Consider the following 26,527-nt stretch of genomic DNA (forward strand, 5'->3'; position numbering starts at 1 on the left):
GCTGAGGACTGAGGTTTGACCGAGAGTCCGTCTTCTACACCGCCATCAGATCATTCTGCTGCTTCACAGTTTAGTTTCAGAGATTCTGTCTCTTTCAGAACAGGTGTGTCGGTCCAGGTGTGCTCAGGTATCCTCAGGGGTCTTCAGGTGTTCCTCAGGGGTCTTTAGGTGTCCCTCAGGGGTTTTCCAGTCTCCTAAGGTGTCGCTCAGGTGTCCAGGGTGATGCCGTGGCTGCTGTCCTCTCAGCTGGACTGCATGTCTTCGTCTCCGTCTCAGCGGGAGTGTGAGCGGACGGCGTTCTCCCTCTACTGCGCGGTGCGTGAGCGGCTGCCGGTCTGGCTGCTGGAGGACATGCGCACCATGGAGGTCTTCTGCTGGGAGGACGGACACCCACGCGCCTTCATGCCGTCTGAAGCGATGCTGTATGCGCTCGTGCACAACCACCAGGACTACGCACGCTACCTGCTCAACAGGTACTCAGTGAGCGCGCTGAAAGCGCCGCGCTGCAGCTTCTGCTGCTGTCGGGGCAGCGGGGCGCCGCACCTCAACCTGGCAGTGCGCTACAACCGCGTGTCGATCCTCGGCATGGTGGTGGAGGCTCTGAAGGACTGCGATGCGCAGAGCAAGCCGCTGGAATACCTGGATAGCTGCGGCGGCTGCGCACATGTTGCAGACGCAGGAAAGACTGCGGTGCAGCTGGCGGTGGAGCTGTCGCATTCGGACTGTCTGCTACTGCTGCTGGTTCAAGGAGCGCGACCCGACGGGCTCGAAGTCGCGCTGCAGAGACTCGTCTCCTGCGACGCGTCGGAGCGACGCCACGCGCAGCGCTGCTTCGACTTCCTGCTGCTCTTCCTGCCCAAACCGCCGCCGTTGCACCACCTGCAGGACGAACCGCAACGCTGGCAAAGCCTGCTGGGAAATGAAGTGTTTAGCTGGCTGTGCGGTCTGGCCCCGCCCCCTCTGTTGCTGCAGGCACTCCGATGTTTGGCCCGATTTGGACCGGATCGGATCAGCACTCTCCCGGACTTCCTGCAACCGCACAGCTGGCAATAATATCTGTAACCATGGAAACAACTCTGTAAAGGACTGCCATGATTGGACAGTTTGCTGAGGATGTAAATAAAATGTAAATAGACTATAAAGAGATCTGATCACTGATCAGTATCAAACTGAAACTTGGCAGGGTTTAGGATCCTGAGGGGACTGACAGAGCAGCTGGTGCTAGAAAACATGTAAGTCTAAGATACTGAAGATACAAGTTCGAGAGGAAACAGTTGGATATCAGACAATCAGTTTTGTTGATCAGCTGAAGTTTGTCTGTTCTGCAGCCGATAAGGGAACACATGACCTTTAGAGGAACCCTGATACAAAACAGACTGTTGATGCTGAAGTTCCTGCATACGCATTGGTCGGCTGAAAACATGAGTTAGCGTGTTTCTACCTCGGAGTCCTGCTCAGAAAATATTTTATCAACATGCTGTGATGAAATAAAACAGTTATGATAAAATATGATTCCGTTTGTTTTGTTCCTTCCACACATGCAGCTGTGTTTGTAAAGCAGCTGATCTCTTTGTTACTGAGAGACGGTCCAGCAACAGCCCAGTTAAAGCAGTCGGATACAAGCTGACACAAACTGGGGTTAAATATGCAGCTGCAGTGTGTTTATATATACTGTACAGTGTACAGAACCAAATAATCATCAGTGCTGATCAATAACCAGATCAATATCCTGATTAATAACCAGATCAATAACCTGAAGCTGCTTTAGTGTTTAAACATGTTTATTAAGTTAATGAATGGAATACAGGAGGTGAGTTGACGATGTCACCACAGAGTCCCACCTACTCAGGTTTCCATGCCAATGCTGCCAGAGATGACTCGGAGACATTCAAAGGATCATTCTGTGTTTTATCATTTTAATCCATTAAGTATAAACCCGGTTTAGACCTCAAACCCGAACCTCACAGCAGGTTTATCAGGGTCCACTACAGTCCATCAGAGCCCATCAGGGTCCACCACAGTCTATCAGGGTTTGTCGAGGTCCATCAGGGTCCACCACAGTCCATCAGAGCCCACCAAATTCCAACAGGGTCCATCAGGGTCCTCCATAGTCCAACAGGGACAATCAGGGTTCACCACAGTCCAACAGGGTCCACCACAGTCCATCAGGGTCCTCCACAGCCCATCAGGGTCCGCCACAGTCTGACAGGTTCCATCAGCGTCCACCACAGTCCATCAGAGCCCATCAGGGTCCACCACAGTCTATCAGGGTTTGTCAAGATCTATCAGGGTCCACCACAGTCCATTAGAGCCCACCAAATTCCAACAGGGTCCATCAGGGTCCTCCACAGTCCGACAGGGTCCACCACAGTCCATCGGGGTCCTCCACAGTCCGACAGGGTCCATCAGGGTCCACCACAGTCCATTGGGGTCCTCCACAGTCCAACAGGGTCTATCAGGGTCCACCACAGTCAATCAGGGTCCTCCACAGTCCAACAGGGTCTATCAGGGTCCATCAGCTACTAGGTTTAGTTTTAAATCTATATTAGGGAGATCTTAGTGTTTTCTCATTTCTTCAACCAGCAAACTAAAGTTATTTAAATATTAATATTTACACTTTTTTCGTGATTCGGACCCAGTAGGCGGGGCTCCTGTCTGTTACCATGGTAACTTAGACACAGACAGGGGGCCTGAGTCAGGGTTGCCCACAGGAGAAAAACCAGCAACACCAACCAGACCAAAGAAATATCAGTCAACTGGTTACTTCAACACATTGTCAGTCTGATGAATCAGTCTGGTCTGGTTCGGTCCAGTTGGGTTCCAGATGATACACGTCCACGCTGGGAACCCAGAAAGTCCAAAGCCTGGTCTTTCAGACTACAATTAATTAAAGTCAATGAAGAAGAAACACTACAGAAGAAACTGGAATGAAAGACTCGTTCAGTTTCAACACTGTGAAATGTCCCTTTGGTATCCCACTTAGCTTAAAGCTAACTCTAAAAGACAATCAATAAAATGATGAAAAAAAAAAAATAGAGAACCAGTTAGAACCAGGAAGAGCCTTATTGATCTGGAGTGTTATTGTTCCTAGAGTCCCTTTAAAGTCCACATAGAGAACCAGACCAGACCGAACTGAACTGAAAACTTGCCTTTTAGAAGCAGTTAGAAGCAGTTAGAGTCAGTCAGGACCAGTATGACCGCACTGAACTAAACTACAAATTCTAAAACCAGTCTGAAATGAACTGGAATAACTATTAAGAGATTGAGATTAACTGTAAAGAGAGTGAGACGCACCTGAGACATACCTAAGACACACCTGAGACACACCTGAGACATACCTGAGACACATCTGAGAAACACTTGAGAAACACCTGAGATACTCCAGAGAAACAGTTATGATAAAATGTGATTCAGTTTGTTTTGTTCCTTCCACACATGCAGCTCAGTGTTTGTAAAGCAGCTGATCTCTTTGTTACTGAGAGACGGTCCAGCAACAGACCAGTAAAAGCAGTCAGATACAAGCTGACACAAACTGGGGTTAAATATGCAGCTGCAGTGTCTTTATATATGCTGTACAGTGTAAAGAAACCAAATAATCATTAGTGCTGATCAATAACCAGATCAATATCCTTATTAATAACCAGATCAAAAACCGTATCAACATCATGATTAATAACCAGATCAATAACCTGAAGCTACTTCAGTGTTTAAACATGTTTATTAAGTTAATGAATGGAACACAGGAGGTGAGTTTACACAGAATCTCGAACATGTGACCAATCAACTGACAGCTGGATGACGTCACCACAGAGTCCCACCTGCTCAGGTTTCCATGCCAACGCTGCCAGAGATGATGAGGAGGCATTTAAAGGATCATTCTGTGTTTTATCATTTTAGTCCATTAAGTATAAACCCAGTTTAGACCTCAAACCCGAACCTCACAGCAGGTTTAGAGTCCACCAGGGTCCACTACAGTCCATCAGAGCCCATCAGGGTCCACCACAGTCTATCAGGGTTTGTCAAGGTCCATCAGGCTCCACCACAGTCCATCAGGGTCCATCAGAACCATCAGAGCCCATCAGGGTCCACCACAGTCCATCAGAGCCCACCAAATTCCAACAGGGTCCATCAGGGTCCTCCACAGTCCGAAAGGGTCCACCACAGTCCATCGGGGTCCTCCACAGTCCAATGGGGTCCATCAGGGTCCACCACAGTCAATCAGGGTCCTCCACAGTCCAACAGGGTCTATCAGGGTCCATCAGCTACTAGGTTTAGTTTTAAATCTATATTAGGGAGATCTTAGTGTTTTTCTCATTTCTTCAACCAGCAAACTAAAGTTATTTAAATATTAATATTTACACTTTTTTCGTGACTCTGTCCCAGTAGGCGGGGCTCCTGTCTGTTACCATGGTAACTTAGACACAGACAGGGGGCCTGAGTCAGGGTTGCCCACAGGAGAAAAACCAGCAACACCAACCAGACCAAAGAAATATCAGTCAACTGGTTACTTCAACACATTGTCAGTCTGATGAATCAGTCTGGTCTGGTTCGGTCCAGTTGGGTTCCAGATGATACACGTCCACGCTGGGAACCCAGAAAGTCCAAAGCCTGGTCTTTCAGACTACAATTAATTAAAGTCAATGAAGAAGAAACACTACAGAAGAAACTGGAATGAAAGACTCGTTCAGTTTCAACACTGTGAAATGTCCCTTTGGTATCCCACTTAGCTTAAAGCTAACTCTAAAAGACAATCAATAAAATGATGAAAAAAAAAAAATAGAGAACCAGTTAGAACCAGGAAGAGCCTTATTGATCTGGAGTGTTATTGTTCCTAGAGTCCCTTTAAAGTCCACATAGAGAACCAGACCAGACCGAACTGAACTGAAAACTTGCCTTTTAGAAGCAGTTAGAAGCAGTTAGAGTCAGTCAGGACCAGTATGACCGCACTGAACTAAACTACAAATTCTAAAACCAGTCTGAAATGAACTGGAATAACTATTAAGAGATTGAGATTAACTGTAAAGAGAGTGAGACGCACCTGAGACATACCTAAGACACACCTGAGACACACCTGAGACATACCTGAGACACATCTGAGAAACACTTGAGAAACACCTGAGATACTCCAGAGAAACAGTTATGATAAAATGTGATTCAGTTTGTTTTGTTCCTTCCACACATGCAGCTCAGTGTTTGTAAAGCAGCTGATCTCTTTGTTACTGAGAGACGGTCCAGCAACAGACCAGTAAAAGCAGTCAGATACAAGCTGACACAAACTGGGGTTAAATATGCAGCTGCAGTGTCTTTATATATGCTGTACAGTGTAAAGAAACCAAATAATCATTAGTGCTGATCAATAACCAGATCAATATCCTTATTAATAACCAGATCAAAAACCGTATCAACATCATGATTAATAACCAGATCAATAACCTGAAGCTACTTCAGTGTTTAAACATGTTTATTAAGTTAATGAATGGAACACAGGAGGTGAGTTTACACAGAATCTCGAACATGTGACCAATCAACTGACAGCTGGATGACGTTACCACAGAGTCCCACCTGCTCAGGTTTCCATGCCAACGCTGCCAGAGATGATGAGGAGGCATTTAAAGGATCATTCTGTGTTTTATCATTTTAGTCCATTAAGTATAAACCCAGTTTAGACCTCAAACCCGAACCTCACAGCAGGTTTAGAGTCCACCAGGGTCCACTACAGTCCATCAGAGCCCATCAGGGTCCACCACAGTCTATCAGGGTTTGTCAAGGTCCATCAGGCTCCACCACAGTCCATCAGGGTCCATCAGAACCATCAGAGCCCATCAGGGTCCACCACAGTCCATCAGAGCCCACCAAATTCCAACAGGGTCCATCAGGGTCCTCCACAGTCCGAAAGGGTCCACCACAGTCCATCGGGGTCCTCCACAGTCCAATGGGGTCCATCAGGGTCCACCACAGTCAATCAGGGTCCTCCACAGTCCAACAGGGTCTATCAGGGTCCATCAGCTACTAGGTTTAGTTTTAAATCTATATTAGGGAGATCTTAGTGTTTTTCTCATTTCTTCAACCAGCAAACTAAAGTTATTTAAATATTAATATTTACACTTTTTTCGTGACTCTGTCCCAGTAGGCGGGGCTCCTGTCTGTTACCATGGTAACTTAGACACAGACAGGGGGCCTGAGTCAGGGTTGCCCACAGGAGAAAAACCAGCAACACCAACCAGACCAAAGAAATATCAGTCAACTGGTTGCTTCATCACATTGTCAGTCTGATGAGTCAGTTTGGTCTGGTTCGGTCCAGTTGGGTTCTAGATGATACACGTCCACGCTGGGAACCCAGAAAGTCCAAAGCCTGGTCTTTCAGACTACAATTAATTAAGGTCAATGAAGAAGAAACACTACAGAAGAAACTGGAATGAAAGACTCGTTTAGTTTCAACACTGTGAAATGTCCCTTTAGTATCCCACTTAGCTTAAAGCTAACTCTAAAACACAATCAATAAAATGATAAAAAGAGCCTTATTGATCTGGAGTGTTATTGTTCCTAGAGTCCCTTTAAAGTCCACATAGAGAACCAGACCGAACTGAACTGAAAACTTGCCTTTTAGAACCAGTTAGAAGCAGTTAGAGTCAGTCAGGACCAGTATGACCGCACTGAACTAAACTACAAATTCTAAAACCAGTCTGAAATGAACTGGAATAACTATTAAGAGATTAAGAACCCACTTTTAACAAGTCAGACCCAGTGAGAACCAGTAGGAACCGGTACCCAGGGACGGGTTTATTACTGGTTTATAACTGGTTCTGATCCAATAAAACAACTGTCAGTGAGGGTGTGGTCCCCCTCCCTTTATGGATTAAAGTGCTTCCTGTTACAACAAAAATACAAGTTAACTATATTTCCCAGCAGCCACTTGAGTTCCCTGTATGTTGGCTGTCACCTGCCCACTTCGTGTCTGTCAAGCTGTGACATCACAAAGCCCACTTCCTGTCTGCCCGAAAGGAAAGTTCGTAAACAGGAGGTGTTGTAACGTGACATCACAGCGTCCAGCCAGGTGAATCCAGATGAGACCAATCAATACCAAAAATAGATGACAGTGATGTCACAGGTCAGATGAGCTCCCATTCATCATCAACATCGTCCCCTCCGAGGGCGGGGCCTAAGGGAGCAGGTCTACTGGGCGTCTGTGGAAGGAGCTTCGTCAGCCGACGGGACAATCCACCAATTAGAGTCACTGCCCACAACTCGTCTTCTGGAGTAACTGTAAAGAGAGTGAGACGCACCTGAGAAACAGCTGAGAAACAGCTGAGACACACCTGAGTAACATCTGAGATACACCTGAGATACACCTGAGATAAACCTGAGAAACACCTGAGAAACACTTAGGAAACACCTAGGAAACACCTGAGATACACCTGAGAAACACCTGAGAAACACCTAGGAAACACCTGAGAAACACCTGAGAAACACTTGAGAAACACTTAGGAAACACCTGAGATACACCTGAGAAACACCTGAGAAACACCTAGGAAACACCCGAGATGCACCCGAGATGCACCCGAGATGCACCCGAGAAACACCCGAGAAACACCCGAGAAATATCTGAGAAATATCTGAGAAACACCTGAGAAACACCTGAGATATACCTGAGAAACACCTAAAAAACACCTGAGAAAAATCTGAGAAACACCTGAGATACACCTAAGAAACACCTGAGAAAAATCTGAGAAACACCTGAGATAGACCTGAGATACACCTGAGAAACACATGAGAAACATCTGAGATACACCTGAGAAACACCTAGGAAACACCTGAGATACACCTGAGAAACACCTGAGATAGACCTGCGATACACCAGGGAAACACATGAGAAACATCTGAGATACACCTGAGAAACACCTAGGAAACACCTGAGATACACCTAAGAAACACCTGAGATAGACCTGAGATACACCTGAGATACATCTGAGAAAGACCTGAGAAACACACCTGAGAAACATCTGAGAAACACCTGAGAAACACCTGAGAAACACCTGAGATATCACCTGTGCTGAATCAATCTAATCTTAAGGTCAGAAGACACCTGGTCTTACCTGTAAACCAGTTGGCGTTTCCAGGGATCTTCTTCCAGTAATCTCCTGCAGGGTTTCGTTCCGAGACGCCGTAACGTCGAGCCAAATCTCCATTGACACATCGAACCCACACGGTCCGACAGCTGAGGACCAGCTGACTGACAGCTAGACCTGCAGGGACACACATATACACACACCAGTGAAACCAGTCTGTCTGAGGACAGAGCTAAGGACAGACGGGTGGTGACATCAGACAGGCGAGTACCTGGCACCAGCTCCCAGTCCGTCCCAACAGGCATCTCGTCACTGAGTCCGGTCCTCACAAAGACACTTCCTCTGTTGTCCAACGCCCAGAGGAGACGATCGTTAGGACTCGTCTGAATACTGACCAGCTGCACTCCTATTGGCTGCAGACACATGACATTACAGTTACATGGACAGGTAACACACACAGCGGATTTATGTGGATCCAGAGTGTGTTACCTGTACAGGTGGTTATTTGTGGATCCAGAGTGCGTTACCTGTGCAGGTGGTTCTATGTGGATCCAGAGTGTGTTACCTGTACAGGTGGTTCTATGTGGATCCAGGCCGGCATCATCATGCTCGGGTTCATCGGCTGCGTTCCGACTCTGAAGTAAACGACTCCTCGACTGTCCACGGCCCAGACGTTTTGACTGCCACAGCTTACACTGACCAGACGAACACTTCCTGTAACACACAGGTGACCTTTTACCTGAACACACCTGAGCAATTAGAGTTAAATATGACAAGGGTTGAGATTTCTGGTGAATGTTTATTTGGTATTTATCTGGTCACATGCAGCACAGTCTGGTACAGGAGGAACACGAGCAGAGTCATGTGATCGGAACAGATTCCAAGTCAGTCTGTTTTAGAGAGACAGCCTAATTTTTCACAGCAGACTGACAAACTGTCCTTCTGACTTCCCAAACTGCAGTTGTTTCAATTATTTTTCTGTTTGTCAACGGCGTCAGAGTCACGTGTCATTTTTATATTGATAATGTGATCAGCACACGTTTTAAAGGTCCAGTTTACATTACTGATTTGTAATGAATTAAAGTTAAACTGACTCGAAGTCAGCTGATGGTTTATCAGAGAGGACGTCTCACTGCTGGACTCTAAGACTTGTTTTAGACTTGGTTTAGGGCTTATTTTGGACATGGTTTAGGACTGATTTTGAACTCTGTTTAGGACTGGTTTCAGACTTGGTTTAGGACTGGTTTCAGACTTGGATTAGGACTGGTTTCGGACTTGGTTTAGGACTGATTTTGGATTTGGTTTAGGACGGATTTCAGACTTGGATTAAGACTGATTTTGGACTTGGTTTAGGACTGATTTTGGACATGGTTTAGGACTGATTTTGAACTCGATTTAGGATTAATTTTGGACTTAGTTTGGGACTGATTTTAGACTTGGTTTAGGACTGATTTTGGGTCTGAAGATCAGACACACCGGTTGTTGTCAGTTGATGCAGCATTGATTGACTGGACGACTGGGTGTTACTTTCTCAGTCTGTGTCTATAAACACGGTGGAGTTGACGAGCCAGACAGTCATGTGGTCTCTGATAGTGAGAAGGGTAGGGGAACTAAAAACAGATCTGACCTATCAGTCAAGTTACATTATGACGCGCGCACACACACACACACACACACACACACACACACACACACACACACACACACACACACACACACTGGCCCCTGAATTACAACCCTGTTACACAATGTCCACCTGTCAGGGTGACAGAAAAACACAGCTGAGTGAGTGTACATGTGTTCCTCTGATCGTGTGACACATTTTGAAACCTTCGATGAGGATGCTTCGACACTGTGAGGATGTTTTGGTCTGCTTTGGTCCAGACTTGGTTTCTAGGTTCAGGTTGGAACCAGTTTTAAGTTTAGAGGACTTTGAAGTGGTTTGTGTCAACGAGGGTCCAATCAAAGTTAGAAAGACACATGTGTGTGTGTGTGCACGTAACATTGTAATTTGACCAGAAATTACCCCTCTTCCCCCCAACACACACACACACACACACACACACACACACACACACACACACACACACACATACGCACAGTTCCACCAATGAGAGAAAACAAATCTGACACTCCCTCTAATATCAAATCACATTAAAGGGCCAATGCACAGTGTTTTCTAAAACAAAAGTCCTCCCAGAGTTCACCTGGAGGATTCAGGTACGTACCGAGCTGGCTGAGGTCCAACAGGGTCCAGTGCAGACCGGAGGGACAGGACGGAGACAGCGTTCGAATGCTGATTCGGCCGTGAGTGTCCAAACCCCACAGAGCGTCCCGGCAAGAGGACAGGTGGGTCAGCTCCACCTGAGATCACAGGTAGAACCCAGCAGGACGTCAGGAGGGCAAACAGGTAGACCATCGGAGTAAATCAGAGGCAGGTGACAGGTATTTTTACCTCAGGTGGCAGAGGGACGGAGGAAGGGCGGAGCTCTCCATCCTGATCCCAAACACAGAACAAATCCTTCCTGCTCTGAGCCAACCACAGGAATGTACCTGAGACAGGTTACACAGAGAAAGACTGTTGCACAGGTGTGTTTCATATTCAGGTGTGTCATAAAGGTGTTTGTTTTATTCAGGTGTGAGCAGGTGTGTTACCTTCTCTGTGAGGCACAGCCGACGACGTGATGAAGGTCCACCTGGTGGTTGAAACCGTTCCTCTCGGGACGACGTTCTGCCAGAAAGTTCCTGAAAAAAACCACAAGAACAAACAGTAACTAAAACTGACCTCATCTACAAATTATATTCTGCTGTTCTACTGGACTCTACTGACCCACGAGGCTGCCCCGAGCCAGGTGCAGCTGGTTCCGTCCCGAGGCCACCCAGACTCCACTGGCGTTGGCACTGACCAGGCTCGGCTGGCACTGCGAATACTGCGACAGGAAGGCCACCACCCGCTCCACCGGCGCCCTGGTTACTGTGGCAACACTCTGCGTGGCCTGCAGCAGCGTCTGGAACAGACTGCCCTGATCGAAGACCACGTAGTCCGAGATACTGATCTGAGGGAGAGAAAGCGGCTGCTGAGCACATCTGTGAAACACCTGCACGTCTGCCTGCTCACCTGAACATCAACCTTATTCCAACCTGACGACTAAAAGTGAACCTCAAACATAGACGTACTCACGACTACGGTCCAACACACAAAATTGGTCCCGACAGGTGTTCAGACTCTACCTGCCACCAGTGGTCATCATCTCCCTGCGGTTTGGAGGAACAAATGCCCGTTCGAAACCAGAGGCTGCCGCTGGCATCCAGCGCCCAGGCCGTCCCGCCGTCTCCCAGGGCAACACACATCAGCTCCAGACCCTGAGCCTCACTGCAAAACACACACACACACACACACACACACACACACACACACACACACACACACACACACAGTGTTACTGCAGGATTACAGTAGTATTATAGCAGGAATACAGTAGTAGGATTACAGTAGTATTACTGCAGGATTATAGTAGTTGGATTACAGTAGTATTTTTGCACAATTACAGTAGTAGAACTACGGTGGTAGGATTACCTGACAGTGTCGTACTTCCATCCGTCTCCCTCGCTGCAGTAGCTGTTCAGTCCCTCTCGGTAGAATAAGGCCTTGTGTTCACTCAGAGCCCAGACCACACCTGCTCTCACACACACCTGGACGAACATGCAGGGAGAGTCCACCTTCACCGAGCGAGCGCAGGGACGGTCCATGCTGAGACCTGAAAATACATGCAGACGGCAGCGGAAAATGAATCCTTCCTCACCTCCACCTCCATCCTTTGTGACCCAAACACACGAAATATTCATCATGAATCCTGTATCATGTGTTGTTTCATTTTAATGTATCAATATCGTTGTATTATTTGGTGTTTGTCTGATTTCTTGTTGAGACAGAAACATTAACACAAAACATAATGCTGACATCTAAACAGGAGGCACGCAGCAGCACAATGCCCCCTGTTGGTCAGGCAGAGACACTACAGCTACAGGAGAAACATCAGACAGTGTGACAGTGCTTGTATAGATTAATTAAGTGATAATATTTTGTTGAGTTAAAAGTCTAATTAAGCTCTGGCAGTCCCTGTTTATACTGTAACCATGGCAACAGGCAACAACCCCTGTACTGCTGTTGATGCACAGGGGAAACTCAAGAGGCAGGATCAATTGTTTCTATGGTTACGTAGTGGATTTGTGGGTGTTGACTTGTCAGAGGTAGGTAGTCACCTGTCTGTAAGTACAAATCTCCATTGGTCCTGATGATCCAGGCAGAGTCGTCGCTCAGGGCGACGAAGGCCGTCTGCTCCACAGCTTTATACCAGTGACGTTTTCCTTTCACCGAAACTTTTGCACAAGCAAACGCTGTCATGCTCTTCTGCTCCACCTTCCACAGCAGGTTACCTGTTGGAGTTAGCAACCGTTAGCATCCACCTCATGCTACAGACGAGGAGGAGGAGGTGGAGCAGGAGGAAGGTATAACCTTTCAGCAGCTCACCTGAAGGTGATAATGCCATCTGGTGGACGTTGTCCTCAAAGCGCTGCCAGCTGAGTCCCGTTTCAGGGAGAGCGCTGCAGAACAGTCCTCCTTTAAAATCCAGACACCACACAAACCTGAAACACACACACGTCACCTGTCACACACAACTGACCACACACCTGGCAGACACCTGACCGCACACCTGCTGACCTACCTGTCAGTCACCTGCAGGCTCAGTATCCCACATCCTGGTCCTGAGTATCCCATCCAGCTTTCTGCCAACTAAAAAAAAAAAGATATATATTAAATACTGCAGACAGGCTCACCTGGTCAGGTTTCATTTCAGTCTCACCTGGTCAGGTTTGTTTAAGTCTCACCTAGTCAGGTGTGTTTAAGTCTCACCTGGTCATGTTTGTTTAAGTCTCACCTAGTCAGGTGTGTTTAAGTCTCACCTGGTCATGTTTGTTTAAGTCTCACCTGGTCAGGTTTGTTTAAGTCTCACCTGGTCAGGTTTGTGTCTGTCTCTGTCCTGTGTGTCCTGGTCCGTCTGCTTGTCTGTCGTCTTCTCCGCCTGATTGAAAGTGTGGGTGTCCTCTTTGTTGCCAGCAGGGGTCGGATTGTGACAGTAGATGTCTCCCTCTTCATCACTGGACATACTGGGCCTCCTGCCCAAATTGGACACAGTGGAGTAAAACATCTGGTCTGCCAGACCAGCAGGGGGAGCCAGGTCATCCTCCTGAAGACACACAGAAGACACATTACATTAAAATACATGGACTTGGGAAATGATTATGTCCAAAACCTGTCTGGAGACGAGCTGCAACACACTTCCTCATCCTCCTCCTCTGGTCCAATCAGAGGGCTCAGAAACTCGTCCTCCTGCTCCTCCATTGGCTGCGGCTCCAGCCTATCATCCTCTTCTGAGTTGTGCATGTAGGAGAAGGTGCACTCCAGCAGCAGATCTACATCTGGGGTCGGGGGCACGACTTCTGCCTCTGGACCAGGACCAGAACCCTTTCCTAGGTTCAGCTGATTCCCCAGACCCTGGAGGAGCAGGGAGGAAGGAGGGAGGAAGGAGCTGTAGACAAGGGGGAGACAGCTGAGTCAGCAGGAGACAAGGATGAGACATAATGATCATGTCAGTCTACAGGTCATCAGCTACTCACCCAGACTGGTTGGAGGAAGACTCTCCATCCTTCACACTCCCTCCCTCCTGGGAGTCCTGGTCCTGGTTCTGTAGGTTCAGACCGATGAGGGAGGCTCGGTCACTCAGAGGAGTTCCACTTCCTCCGTCACTACAGCTGCCGTCCTGGGCTACAAACATGGAGTCTGAACAGCTGCTCTCGGAGAGACGGCTGCTGTCTGAAGACAGATGGAGACACGAGACAGTCAGTAATACCTGTCTGTCTGTCTTTCTGTCTGTCCATTTTTGTCTTTCTGTCTACTTGCCTTGCCGCCTCCTCCTTTTCTTCTTCACTCTAATGGCTTTGACCACCAGCTCCTGCTGCATCTCCTCCTGACCCAGGGGGGCGCTGTAGCGCCTGGAGCTCTGCTCGTTGGACGCGGTAACCGGGACGTTTCCATGGAGACTGTCCCAGGAAGTGACAGAGCTGCTGCGACTGCGAGAGTCGCTGGTGAACAAACCGGACCGCTGGCAGAACTCAATCACCTGGACAGACATGGACAAACAGGGACAGCTGCTGTATTAACAACAAGTAAGATTCACTATAGTAAAATAACCAATCTGCAACTCAACCAGGTAACCAGTCTACAGGTCACCCAGGTAACCAGTTTGGTAGAAATATGGGATGTCAGTCACCTCCAGCTGCTCCTCCTGCTCCTCTGCTTCCTCCACCTCCTCCACCTCCTCCACTCCAGCCTCCTCTTCCTGTTCTGGTCCTTCATCACAGAGTCTCACCTCTCCTCCTCCCTCCTCTCTCCCCCCTCCCTCTATAATGATGGCCATGGTTCTGATTGGCTGAGCCGTTTCCACTGATCCGTTTGGTTGGAGGATGGTGGGCGTGGTCAGAGGTGAGGCGAGGCGGACTGAGAGCTCCGACACTGAAGGAGAGAATCGGGCAGGAGGGTTAGCAGTAGCAGTAGTACTGGTATTAGTACTAGTACTAGTATTAGTAGTAGTACTTGTAGTACTCACAGTTGGAGGCCAGTCCCTCGGGACTGTTTGAGAGACGGATGATGTCTCTGTCTCCTTTCAGGACAAAGATCTCGTTGTCACAACACGACACAGATACGATGTCTCCGCTGCTCTCCAAAGTTCCGATCACTACCTTTAAACAAACACATGTCGCCCCGTTAGTGTGTCGCGTGTTTTAACTCCTAAAGTACAAAGTGGTACTACAAGACCAGACTTTAACATCCGCCAAGTAGCTGCAGTACCTCGTTGAGACAGTCGAGGACATAGAGGCTGTACTCATTCCAGCTCAGGATCCAGCCCTCTCTGAGGAAACAGCTGAGCAAGCCAAGCTGTCGGTCTGCTGGACGGTATGCTCCGATTGGACCGGGACGAGGAAATAACTCAAACTGAGGTATCTGAGTCCGACAGGTGGACGGACAGATAGACAGATTTTGTAGGTATTAATAGACAGAGAAGAAGTGAATAGTCATGGAAGAACAGAATACAGCTGTCATATCAGTCGTATTAGTAGTATCAGTAGGGGATGTTCCCAGTGTACCTGTGTGTTGAAGAGTGGTTTGAGCAGCCGGGTGTCCTCCACCTGTCCTCTGACGTCAGACCTCCACAGTCTGAGTCCAGGTCGAGCAGCAAACACCTGAAGATCGCTCTGCTTACAGAGAGCCGGCAGGAAGCAGGCGCCGAACCTGCCGCTGCTGTAGGAACACAGGAGTGCTGTCAGATAGTATCATTACTGAGGAGTACTGTCAGATAGTATCAGTACTCAGGAGTATTGTCAGTGAGTATCAGTACTGAGGAGGAGGAGTACTGTCAGAGAGTATGAATACTGAGGAGTACTGCCAGACAGTATCAGCACTCAGGAGTACTGTCAGCGAGTATTAGCACTGAGGAGTACTGTCAGCGAGTATCAGTACTGAGGAGTAATGTCAGACTGTATCAGTACTCAGGAGTACTGTCAGCAAGTATCAGTATCAGTACTGAGGAGTACTATCAGCAAGTATCAGTACTCAGGAGTACTGTCAGCGAGTATCAGCACTGATGAGTACTGTCAGAGTATCAGCACGGATGAGTACTGTCAGATAGTATCAGTACTCAGGAGTACTGTCGATAGTATCAGTACTGAGGAGTACTGTTCGATAGTATCGGTACTGAGAAGTACTGTCAGATAGTATCAGTACTCAGGAGTACTGTCAGCAAGTATTAGTACTGAGGAGTACTGTCAGCGAGTATTAGTACTGAGGAGTACTGTCAGCGAGTATCAGTATTCGGGAGTACTGTCAGCGAGTATCAGTACTCAGGAGTACTGTCAGCGAGTATTAGTACTCAGGAGTACTGTCAGCGAGTATTAGTACTGAGGAGTACTGTCAGCGAGTATCAGTACTCGGGAGTACTGTCAGCGAGTATCAGTACTGAGGAGTACTGTCAGCGAGTATCAGTACTCGGGAGCGCTGTCAGTGAGTATCAGTACTCCGAAGTGCTGTCAGCGAGTATCAGTACTCCGAAGTGCTGTCAGCGAATATCAGTACTCCGAAGTGCTGTCAGCGAGTATCAGTACTGAGGATTACTGTCAGATAGTATCAGTACTGAGGATTACTGTCAGATAGTATCAGTACTCGGGAGTACTGTCAGCGAGTATCAGTACTCGGAGTACTGTCAGCGAGTATCAGTACTCGGGAGTACTGTCAGCGAGTATCAATACTCGGGAGTACTGTCAGCGAGTATCAATACTCGGGAGTACTGTCAGCGAGTATCAGTACTGAGGATTACTGTCAGATAGTATCAGTACTCAGGAGTACTGTCAGATAGTATCAGTACTCAGGAGTACTGAGGAGTACTATCAACAAGTACAGAACTACTGTCAACAAGCACAGAAATACTGTCAGCAAGTATCAGTACTGATAAATACTGTGAACCAGTAACTGTACTCACTACTGTCAGCGAGAAGAGAAATACCGTCAACAAGTACTGAAATACTGTCAACGAGTATCAGTACTAACAACTGTCAAGTGCTGTCTGCCAACTACTCGAACATGTACTGTGGATTGTATGTTGTATTGCACACGTTTGGGGTGTGTTGATTGTTACTATACCTGTGTGCTGCGTGTTACCTGTGTGTTACCTGGGTGCTGTATGATACATGTTATATAGCACACGTGTCGTACCTCTTGCGGGGCTTGGAGCCTAACTGCAGGACTTCCTGTCTCTGTGTGCAGAACAGCAGAGATCTCTGCTGCGTTGAGACCAGCAGCACCTGGTGACTGTACTCCATCTGGACCACACCTGAGAACTCCTCCAGCAGTAACACAGGTTTACACACCCCCTGGACCACACACACACACACACACACACACACACACACACACACACACACACACACACACACACACACACACACACACACAGTCAGCTGCCGTGTCTTATCACCGTAGGAACCGTGCTGTATTGTTGGTATGCTCACCTGGTCCAGGTCCAGAGCAGAGAACACCACTCGTCCCTTATCGTCTCCAGAGAAGAGCTTCATCCCGTTGGCGCTCCAGGCCAGAGACGTGACGGAGCCTTTGTGGAGGCCAACCACATCGAAACGCCTCAGCTGCAGAGAGACAGCCAGGTGAGTTAGAGAGAGACAGACAGGTGAATTCCTGCAGTGACACCTGTTGACCTTCTTACCTGCTTGTTGCGACCAGGAAGTGGAGACACCAGCTGGAAAACTGACACCCGACCTGAAGCTGTTCCCGCGGCAACCAGGTCATCAAAACAGCTGAGCAGCTTCACAGCTGTGATGGCGTCAGACTTTCCCTGTTACACACAAACAAAAAGAACCTCAACACACCACTGCAGCACAATGCATTCTGGGATACTGAGAACTGGGGGCTGTCACTGATGAGCACCACAGAAGAAGAGCTCTGACCTCCAGGCTGTACTTGTTCATGTGTGCGAGGCGACGACAGTACAGGTAGAGCATGCCGATGCTGCTGCCCACCGCCAGGAAGTCGTTGCTGCTGTCCAGAGCCGTCAGGTAGACCAGGACGGACCTGAACCCCCGCTGGACCTGCAGGGACACACACAGTCTTCATCTTCATCTTCTATACTTAAAATGAGAATATCATCACCTCGGCAACGCCTGGAAGCCTGGCTTGGTTTAGAATGGGTCAGTGCGTTGACGTGTGTTTTGGTCCGATTGGGAAGGGGTCACTACCCCGGTTTGTGCTTTGACCTGCTTTTGAACAGGTCAGTACCTCTGCCTGGGTTTTGGCCTGGTTTGGGAGGGGTCAGTACTTTAACCTGGGTTTTGGCCTGGTTTGGGGCGGGTCAGTACCTTGGTTTGAGTTTTGGCCAGGTTTGGAACGGGTCAGTACCTTGGCGGGAATGGCATTCAGCAGGTAGTAGAGCGGACAGAACTCCCTCAGGACGGACTGCGGGCTCGGTTGTGTTGCCATGGTGCTCCTTAAGTGGACTCAGCTCAACCTACAAGCCAGTTCAGATCTCCAATCAAAAACACTTCAAAAGAAGGGCGACAACGAACAACATGAACCAACGTAAACAGCTGAGATTTTTTATAAAATTTAAAAGCACTTTGGTGGACCAAATATGAACCGAATTAAATAGACATTCTCCAAACTCTAACACATATCATGTTCTGTATTGCAATGAACGTATTTTAGCTTCAATGAAGAGAGAAACTAAACTGACAGTTTGTTTAATGAAGTTTGGTGTGGCGAACGCCATGAGCGTTTTGCTTCCTGATCAGGTGTATGATCCTTTGCGCCAAACTCGCTTAGAAATAGCAACTGTTTACGAATCCTTTGGTAATTATCTGACAATATACAACACTGTAAGGACAATAATTTGAGAGTCATTGGGATTCACTTGAAATAACATGACTCGGCATTACGACTATATAAGTTCATGTTTTAGGATTCATCTGCGGCGTGTCCACTATTATCTCCTTACCAGAGACACGGAGGGCGGTAACGAACAGCCAGATAAAAACGTAACATAATTATTTAGATTAACCGATGTAACATGATTCAAACGCTGTCTGGTGGACCAGGCATAACCCGAATGAAGCAAAACAGTGTACTGACGTATTAGGAATTCATCATTATGGCTGGCGGTAAATGTAGAGCTGACAAAACTGAGAGAAATATTAAATTGAGCATTCGTTTAACGGAGTTTGGTGTGACGCCGTCTGACAACACGGCTAACGTTAGCTCGACAGCGTGTTTTAGAAGATGACAGCTGACAGTAAACATCCCCCAAAACAACAGCCTGTCAACAATAGCAAACACACACCGCGTTGTTTGTGAATAGGCTTTTCAAAGACAGAGTCCGGGCTGGCTAGCATCAGTTAGCAGCGGGCTAACGTTAGCAACGGGAAGAAGACCGTGAGGCACTTACTGAGAGCTGACAGCAAAGGGTCGGTCAGACGGTTGTCCAGATGTTTTTGTTGTAGCAGGATGTTAAAGAGCGGACAGGTGACATCGCCCTCTGTCTTGACAGCTTACACACTGAGGCTGTCCTCAAACTGCGCCACCTGCTGGCGACACACTGCTGTACCCCGAGACTCTGCTTTGTTTTATGTTATTTTATACTCCTCCAGCCTCCAACCGCTAAAAACAGACTGCGCTGTCTCACTTGCGAGTTTGAACTCCATCTGCATCCACAGGAATTAATTCATACAAACATAAAAAATGAATGACAGGAAGTGGAACCTCAGTGACTGCTGCCAAGAAAACCCGGAAACTGGATCCCACCTTCAAAATCATTTAAAAACAGCTGAGTTAATATGAGTATGTGGAATACTTCCTCTACAAATTCGACTCATTGTAAGGATTTCTGCGTAAATGTGACAATTATTAGCCTAGTATTGATTATTAAATAAATATCTGCAGATAGCTTAAATTTTATACAAACACAGAAAAGTAAAGCAAAAAAATAAATAAATATAACCGACAAAAAAACAACAACACTCCAGTTGTTTAACCACCTGAAATTTTGATGTTTTACCGCTAATTAAAAAATCCATATTAGATTATTTTAATCTACATTTATGGACAGGCTTTTCAGGTTGCTGTAATTAAACCTTTACTCAAACCTTTACTCTGCATAAACTTGCAGTGTTATGCAGATGAAACCCAGTTATATCTTCCTATGAAACCAGAGGAGACAAAATTAGTGAAACTGGAAGAATGTCTAAAAGACATAAAGGCCTGGATGACCTGTCATTTTCAACATTAAAATTTATATGACATTGTTGCATCTCATTAATGACTGACTTCTCTCTCCTGTTGTTTTGTTTATGCTGTTCTTTTCTCTCTGCTCTCCCCTCACTCCCACCTCTCCATGCAGATGCTCTCCACCTCTGAGTCTGGTTATCTCGGAGGTTTCTTCCTGTTAAAGAGAGTTCTTCCGTCAAGCCATGGCTCATGTTAAACTGTTGAATTTTTGGGCTACTCTCTGTGAATTGAAAAAAAACCTGAATATATTGTTCATAATATATGAACTATATGAATATATTGTTCATAATATTTATATAGTACATTTTATTTTGAAAAGCTTTGAAGAAATGTTTTTTATTTAAATGTGAATTTTATTTTATAGAAAATTTCAGCACAAATATTTTCTTTGTATTATCTAAATAGTTCCAATATGAAATACATTTTAATAAAATAATTTAACGTTAAATGTTAAAATGAAAATAGTGAATCCGGTCCCGTGGAAGATCCGGTCCAGGAAGTGCCTGCTCCCGCTCCCGCTGAGGGCTAAGCAAGGCTAGTTTAAAACTCCCCCCCGCTAACCGTTACCTGCTCCCGTTATACCCGCTCCCGTTAATGTTGTCTGTCATCCCCGCGGAGCGTTTTGTTCTCCTGCACACACAGGTATTAAAAATAAGTGTTTATTCGGTGAAATCGATCGACGATTCGGTGGATTTGATCTATCGACCGGCCCCCAGTCGGAGCTAACTGCTAACCTCAGCCAAAATGGCGGACAGCGAGGATGACAGCAGTGCAACCAGAACAATAACAGCCACGGAACCGCCGGGGGCCGCGGCTGAGCCCCCCGCCGACCTGTGCGCCCAACCCTTGGACAGTTTACCGTCACCGCCCCCTGCCCAGATCACCAAGCCCGAGGAGAAGGTATTGACAGCCGCTGGCGAACAGAGCGGTCAGACTGGAGAGAATTCACCTCCCGTGTCCGGTGCTGAGGGCTGTCAGCCCGGGGAGAGCGTATCGGCCACGTCCGGAGCTCAGCTGGCGGACTTATTACAGACCTGCCCGGAGGAACAGAGCAACCTGCTGGATACAGAGTTCACAGACCTGAGCAACACTACCATCATCTACGTTCAGCCAGACGGCAGCCTAGTGGAGGGCTCCGGACTGACGGCCGAGGAGCAGCAGGCTCTGCTGGACCAGCTCAGCAAGCAGCAGATCGTCCAGGTCTCCGACACCGAGGCCGTCCAGCTACTGCAGCAGAGCCAGCTGCTCAAAACCGTGCCGGTCCACAACACGGCTCTGGACCCGAGCCAGCTGCAGCAGGTCATCAACCAGGTCACCAAGTCCCAGCAGCAGGTCCACGTCCCCCAGCAGATCCCGAAGCAGCAGGTCCAGCTCCAGGTCCAGCAGGTCCAGGTCGCCCAGCAGGCCGTAAAGACCACCACCCCGAACAACGCCTCCCAGCAGCTGAAGAGCGTCGCTCAACAGGTCGCCCTGCAGACGGGCAGCTCGGTCCAGGTGGTCCAGAAGAAGGTGGGTCAAACACAGAGGGGTTCCAGGTCTGTCCGGTTTAGCCTGGACTGAAACGGCATCACCTGGTCCAGGTGGTCCAGACAGACCCTCCTCTCTGCTGCTGTTTGTTTTTCTGCTCCAGCATCACCACAACAACCTGATAGTGGGTCTCAAACTGAGGCTCGGGACCCCCCAGAGCATCGCAGGCAGATTTGGGAAGGTTGAAATGTAATAGGTTAAGGACTACTAGTTCAAAAGTAATAACTGATGTTACTATTTTCTGTAACTTAATACTTTTGATTTCCTGTTTCAGAATTACATTTTTGAGCTTTCATCATTATCATGAAGTCATCATAATGACAAGGACAATGTTTCATGTTTCTGTCCCTGCAGTCGGAGCCTGTCAGGATCCAGATCCAGGTGCCTCCCAAACAGGAAGTGAAGTCTGGCGCCGCCTCCCAACAGAAAACTGTAGCTGTCACTCAACCGCAGGTGAAGCTGTCAGCCAATGGCAGCACTCAGATCATCCACATCCAGCCTGTGGTTGGTCAGCAGGGTCAGCAGTTCTTCCTGCAGCAGAATCCAGGGGACCCGCCCATCCAGTTGCTGCTGCAGAGCCCCGCCCCCGTCGTCGGATCTCTGCTACCATTGGTCCACAAACTGACAGGCCAGACGACATCAGCAGGAGCGACTTCCTGTCTGGGACAGAAACCTGCAACGCCCTCTATCAGAGCCCAGACGACCTCCACTGTTAAGACACTGCCCCCTACATTCATTAAGGCCCCGCCACCTGCAATGATTAAGACCCCGCCTACCACCGCAACTAAAACCATCTGCATTCCGCGAATTAAAAGTCCCGCTAACTGCCCGACCACTGCCGCCTCTAAAAGTCCCGTCATACCACCTGCAGCGGCCCCGGCAAAGACCGCCACACTTGCTGCTGCCCGCCCCGTCACAATGGCCGCGCCCCCTGCAGTAAAGGAGAAGAAGGTGAAGAAGAGGGACAAGAAGGTGGTGAAGGTCCAAACCAGATCCGGCCGGGTCTCCCGACCCCCCAAGTACAAAGCCAAAGACTACAAATTCATAAAGACTGAGGACCTGGCCGACAGCCACCAGTCCGACTCTGACGACTACTCCGACATGAGCGAGGAGGAGGATGGTGGGAGGAAGGACGGTCCCACCCCCGGCAGCTCCACGTCCCTCACCTACAGCCACAAGTCCCGGTCCCACCGCTGCCAGACCTGCGATAAGGCCTACATCGGTCCCGGAGGCCTGAATCGACACTATAAACTGAACCCGACCCACGGAGAGCCCGACCTGTCCATCGACACGCCCAGCAGCACGCCACGCCCCCTCAGAGATGACAGCCAATCAGAAGAGACAAACACAGGAGCTGTCAGAAAGGAGGAGGAGGAAAAGAGCAAGGAGGACAAACCTGCTGCCATGGCAACAAACCGAGTGAGACACAAATTTCATTAGTTATTTACTGTGCTGTTAACTGACTGGTGGTAATCGGTTAATTATCAGTTACTAGTTACTGGTTATTTAATATTTAAAGAGTTAATGTCTCATTTGGCTTGCTATTTATTAATTAATTAGTTGGTAGGTAGTTGGTTACTGCTGATTGGTTAATCTGAGTTACTAGTTGATTTAACTAGTTACATTTCTGTCTGTCTGCAGGTAGAGGGGGGTCCAGCAGCATCTGTCGGACTCAGGGGCCTCCATCACCGCGGCCCCGGCCGGCCTCGGGGACGAGGGAGAGGAAGGGGGCGGGGCCGGGGGCGGGGCCGACCACTGGGACCGCCTCCTAAGGTGAGATGACACAGAAAACATCCACTGGTGACCAGCATTTAGGTATCTGACCGGTGAATCTGACTGGCTGACTCTCTTAGGTGGCAGTGGGCCTCGTGAGCAGACGAGGTCGTCGTGGTCGACCTCCGAAGCTTGGCGTCGCCACAGTAACCGCAGAGCAGCAGGCAGAGAGGAGGCGAGACCGGCTGCAGGAGGTAAGAAAAAGGAAGCCGTCAAATGGATTTTCAAAGTAAAGGTCTTCTTTAAAGATGTGATGTAATGACCTGATTTCCAAATGTGTGATGCGTGTTTGGTGTTTCCATGACGACCGTGCATCGTTCACAGCTGGTGGGGCAATGCGAGGATGAGGAGCTGATGGACATTGTTCTTCCTCGTTTGACCAAAGTGTTGAGTCTGTGGGAGCTGCTCCTGGCGAAGGTACGCATCGATCAATCAGTAAATCACGAACACATGTTTAATCACAGAACAGCTGAGGTTCAGATCCGGCTGTTCCACCAATCACCTCCCTCCAGGTTCCAGTGGACATGTTCTCGTCTCAGTTGTTTCAGAGAAACTGTCTTGTGTCCTCCGGCCTGTTTCAGGTGGAGCGTGGTGGTCTGGCTCGGACCCGCTTCCCTGACATCTACCGTGAGTTTGAGTCCCTGCAGGCTCAGGTGAGACAGGCAGCCCAGGAGTATATCAGCAGCCCGCAGGGCGGAGCCTCGCCGCTGGAGGTCAGGAACATCGAGGTGAGAGAGTCCGCCATGTGTCTTCACAAACCTCCTACTGCAGGTCATATGCAGGGGGGGTCAAGTGACCAGGTCTTTGTTTGGTCCTGGACTGTTTCAGGTTGCCAGATCTCTGGGGATCCTGGACGAAGTGAACCGGATGAAGGTGGTTCCTGGAGCGTCTCCCAGCTCCAGTCTGACCCACAAGAACGTCCGGTACATGGAGGTAAAGCCACAGTTAGAGAGCAGAGTCCTGGTTCCACCTTGATCCTTTTTTTATTTGGATCTGGTTCCATTACAACTACCCGCACACCAGAACCTGGATCTGTTGTAGTCTGATAAAAACCCGGCTCAGTCTGATTCTCTCTTCAGAACTCCAAGATGCTGCCGCCGTCCAAGAGATTCAAGATGGAGAACAGCGTTCCTGTTCCTGTTCACCAGAACGGCATCGAGACGCCCAGAACAGGTACAACTACTACACCTGTACTGTATCTGCACTGCACTGTATCTGTACTGCACTGTATCTGTCCTGTACTGCATGTGTACTTCATTACTGCTCCACACTAAACACTTCTTACTGTTGCTGAAGTTCAACATGTTGAATCGAACCTGCTTCACATCCTCACGTCTTTTTTTCCAAGGTGGGACAACAGTGACCCCGGTGACCTCCTCTCCGAAGTCCTACTCGGTCTCTGTGTCCCCTCTGGGGACTCCAGTTGGATCCAAACCGCTGACCACCTCTGCTGACTCCGCCTCCAGGTGAGCTGATCTCACCCTCTGTCCTCTGAGTGCAGGTAGCTCAGGTGACCCCAGAGGTGTGAAGCTGTTTCCCCAACATTTAGTGTGTTGTGCATCTATCACACCTGGACCAGGTGTAGAGGGCTGATCTGGTCTCCTGAGGTCTGAATGTTTTTCTCACCGTCCCCACAGTTCCTCAGGCTCCACCCCTGCTAAGACCACCTCCACCCAGGCTCCGCCTCCTGCTACGCCCATGGAGGTGACCCCAAGTGAGGACCAGAAGGAGGGGTCTCTGTCATCGCAGCCGGACCAGGTCCTGAGCACCGCTGACATCGCAGCTCAGATGACGGAGCTGGAGAAAGCTCTGGGTTCTGGTCCAGACAGAACCACAGACACAAAGACTGAGTCTGGATCTGTCCAGTCGTCTGAGTCCACCGACACACCCGGGTCCACCACGTTCCCGTCTCAGCAGACGGACTGCTCCCAGTCTGAGTCCGGCACCGCGGACCCATCCGAGTCTAAAGAGCTGCAGGAGGGCCAGGAGATCTACATCCAGACCGAGGGGCTGACGGTCCAGCTGGCAGAGCCTGGCTCGGACGGGATCGTCATCGTCAACGGACCGGACGGAACCACCATGCACATCCAGACCCCAGAGGGGGTCCCCCTGGAGGCGGTCCAGGCCCTGCTGGGCATCGAGGCGTCGGATGGAGCTAAAGCTCCTCAATAAACCTTTAATACAACCCAGACAGATCTGGACCACAACAGAGAGAGTTTTAAGGTGGTATTTATAGGACGCTATGAGCGACACTCGAACTTGAAACAACCGGACCGCAATGATCTTGGAGAGCAGCTGTCAGTCATTAACAACCTGGACATTATAATTGTGGGTACCATGACAACAGCCTGCAGGGGGCGCCAGCTGGTGATCCAACTCTGACTTGTTCAAAATGTTTCTGATGAACACCTGATGACCATTGCCTCGTTGACGTGTCGCCGAGTTCTTTCTCGTTCAGTCTGAAGTTCCCGTTTAAACACGCGTTACAGATCTTCATCACACGTCAGAGCTGCGTAGGGGCTCCTCATATTCACCGTTTAAAGGCTGTTCCATCAGACTGTTTCCTGTCCATCAGGTGTTGTTTCTCCTTATCAGCAGTAAACCGTCTGGTTCCTATAAATAAGCTGATCGATCAGTATTGATCTCCGGTTAACTCGTTCTGTTCTGCAGACCAGACAATCAGTTTGTGACCAGTGAAGCGCCGTCGTGTCGTGTCGTGTCTCGTCTCGGCTCCTCGACTGATTGGTGCGTTCAGCTCTCACCTGTGATGATGTCATCAGCGGCTCCTGCTGCTGGTTTTTAAGGAATCTGGAGTGGTTGTAAATTTGTAAACTTTTTTTTTTAATTATTATTATTATTATTATTATTTTCAGTGTTTCCATATTTGGACTTTGTTCATTTAAAAGTAGAAGCCGATTAGTTGAATGTTTATATGTAGATAAATATGAAAAACAAAGCTTAAAAAAGTTGCACTATTTTATTACTTTTTATAAAACTTCACACTAAACGAATGTTTGGAGAGCCGACGTGAGGACGGACTGAAAACAGTTTGGAGGAGATCAGACTCAATTAATTTGTCATGTGATTGTTCGAGTGCAGAACTCAACAAACATGTTTCATGTTCCTCCAATAAACTCATGTGACAAACTTGGCCTGATGATTACAGCCACTTCCTCTTCTTACGAAGCAGGAAGTCAGTTCACTTTGGTGACATGACGTCATAACGGACCAGAAGGCAAACAACTAAAACGTTTGAGCT

At 48.4% G+C, this 26,527-nt stretch overlaps 3 protein-coding genes across 4 annotated transcripts; 2 read left to right on the plus strand and 1 right to left on the minus strand.

The window, feature by feature from the left end:
• ankrd9 (ankyrin repeat domain 9) lies at positions 1 to 1,507 on the plus strand. The gene has a single exon (XM_069160849.1). The coding sequence runs from the start codon at positions 223 to 225 to the stop codon at positions 1,051 to 1,053; it is 831 nt and encodes a 276-aa protein (XP_069016950.1). The 5' UTR covers positions 1 to 222; the 3' UTR covers positions 1,054 to 1,507.
• A 2,192-nt stretch (positions 1,508 to 3,699) lies between these two features.
• Positions 3,700 to 19,515, minus strand: tecpr2 (tectonin beta-propeller repeat containing 2). 2 transcript variants are annotated; one of them, XM_069160653.1, is made up of 27 exons: positions 19,130 to 19,508; positions 18,088 to 18,196; positions 17,640 to 17,780; positions 17,399 to 17,527; positions 17,190 to 17,321; positions 16,894 to 17,051; positions 15,273 to 15,426; positions 14,977 to 15,129; positions 14,735 to 14,867; positions 14,399 to 14,640; positions 14,029 to 14,248; positions 13,746 to 13,941; positions 13,408 to 13,657; positions 13,082 to 13,315; positions 12,794 to 12,861; positions 12,598 to 12,713; positions 12,330 to 12,503; positions 11,644 to 11,824; positions 11,298 to 11,439; positions 10,897 to 11,122; positions 10,722 to 10,811; positions 10,522 to 10,619; positions 10,295 to 10,430; positions 8,632 to 8,780; positions 8,338 to 8,479; positions 8,094 to 8,243; positions 3,700 to 7,261 (listed from the first exon to the last, which is right to left on the minus strand). In XM_069160653.1, the coding sequence occupies exons 2-27, from the start codon at positions 18,166 to 18,168 to the stop codon at positions 7,110 to 7,112; spliced, it is 4,047 nt and encodes a 1,348-aa protein (XP_069016754.1). In that variant the 5' UTR covers positions 18,169 to 18,196; positions 19,130 to 19,508; the 3' UTR covers positions 3,700 to 7,109. The 2 variants fall into 2 exon arrangements, with proteins under 2 accessions (XP_069016754.1, XP_069016755.1); XM_069160654.1 differs by lacking the exons at positions 3,700 to 7,261; positions 8,094 to 8,243 and having other exon boundaries at positions 8,344 to 8,479; positions 8,632 to 8,805; positions 19,130 to 19,515.
• Positions 19,516 to 20,480: 965 nt separating this feature from the next.
• On the plus strand, positions 20,481 to 26,415 carry znf839 (zinc finger protein 839). Its single transcript, XM_069160656.1, has 10 exons — positions 20,481 to 21,477; positions 21,850 to 22,914; positions 23,137 to 23,268; positions 23,349 to 23,462; positions 23,593 to 23,685; positions 23,850 to 23,996; positions 24,097 to 24,201; positions 24,348 to 24,441; positions 24,617 to 24,734; positions 24,906 to 26,415. The coding sequence occupies exons 1-10, from the start codon at positions 20,713 to 20,715 to the stop codon at positions 25,438 to 25,440; spliced, it is 3,168 nt and encodes a 1,055-aa protein (XP_069016757.1). The 5' UTR covers positions 20,481 to 20,712; the 3' UTR covers positions 25,441 to 26,415.
• The last annotated feature ends 112 nt before the right edge of the window (positions 26,416 to 26,527 follow it).

This window comes from Embiotoca jacksoni, unplaced genomic scaffold (genome assembly GCF_022577435.1).
Source record: "Embiotoca jacksoni isolate LCO1_2020_lvr unplaced genomic scaffold, fEmbJac1.0.p SCAF_27, whole genome shotgun sequence".
NCBI lineage: Eukaryota > Metazoa > Chordata > Actinopteri > Embiotocidae > Embiotoca > Embiotoca jacksoni.

What these genes read in the sequence shown, in the direction of transcription:
- ankrd9 (XM_069160849.1), top strand. Translation starts at nt 223, where the DNA reads ATGCCGTGGCTGCTGTCCTCTCAGCTGGACTGCATGTCTTCGTCTCCG.
- tecpr2 (XM_069160653.1), bottom strand. Translation starts at nt 18,168, where the DNA reads ATGGCAACACAACCGAGCCCGCAGTCCGTCCTGAGGGAGTTCTGTCCG. An exon ending in AGCCTGCAGGTGACTGACAG is followed by an intron (nt 12,714 to 12,793) that starts GTAGGTCAGCAG and finishes TGTGTGTTTCAG; the next exon opens with GTTTGTGTGGTGTCTGGATT. An exon ending in GGCTCGGGGCAGCCTCGTGG is followed by an intron (nt 10,812 to 10,896) that starts GTCAGTAGAGTC and finishes GGTTTTTTTCAG; the next exon opens with GAACTTTCTGGCAGAACGTC.
- znf839 (XM_069160656.1), top strand. Translation starts at nt 20,713, where the DNA reads ATGGCGGACAGCGAGGATGACAGCAGTGCAACCAGAACAATAACAGCC. An exon ending in GGGAGCTGCTCCTGGCGAAG is followed by an intron (nt 23,686 to 23,849) that starts GTACGCATCGAT and finishes GGCCTGTTTCAG; the next exon opens with GTGGAGCGTGGTGGTCTGGC. An exon ending in CATCGAGACGCCCAGAACAG is followed by an intron (nt 24,442 to 24,616) that starts GTACAACTACTA and finishes TTTTTTTCCAAG; the next exon opens with GTGGGACAACAGTGACCCCG.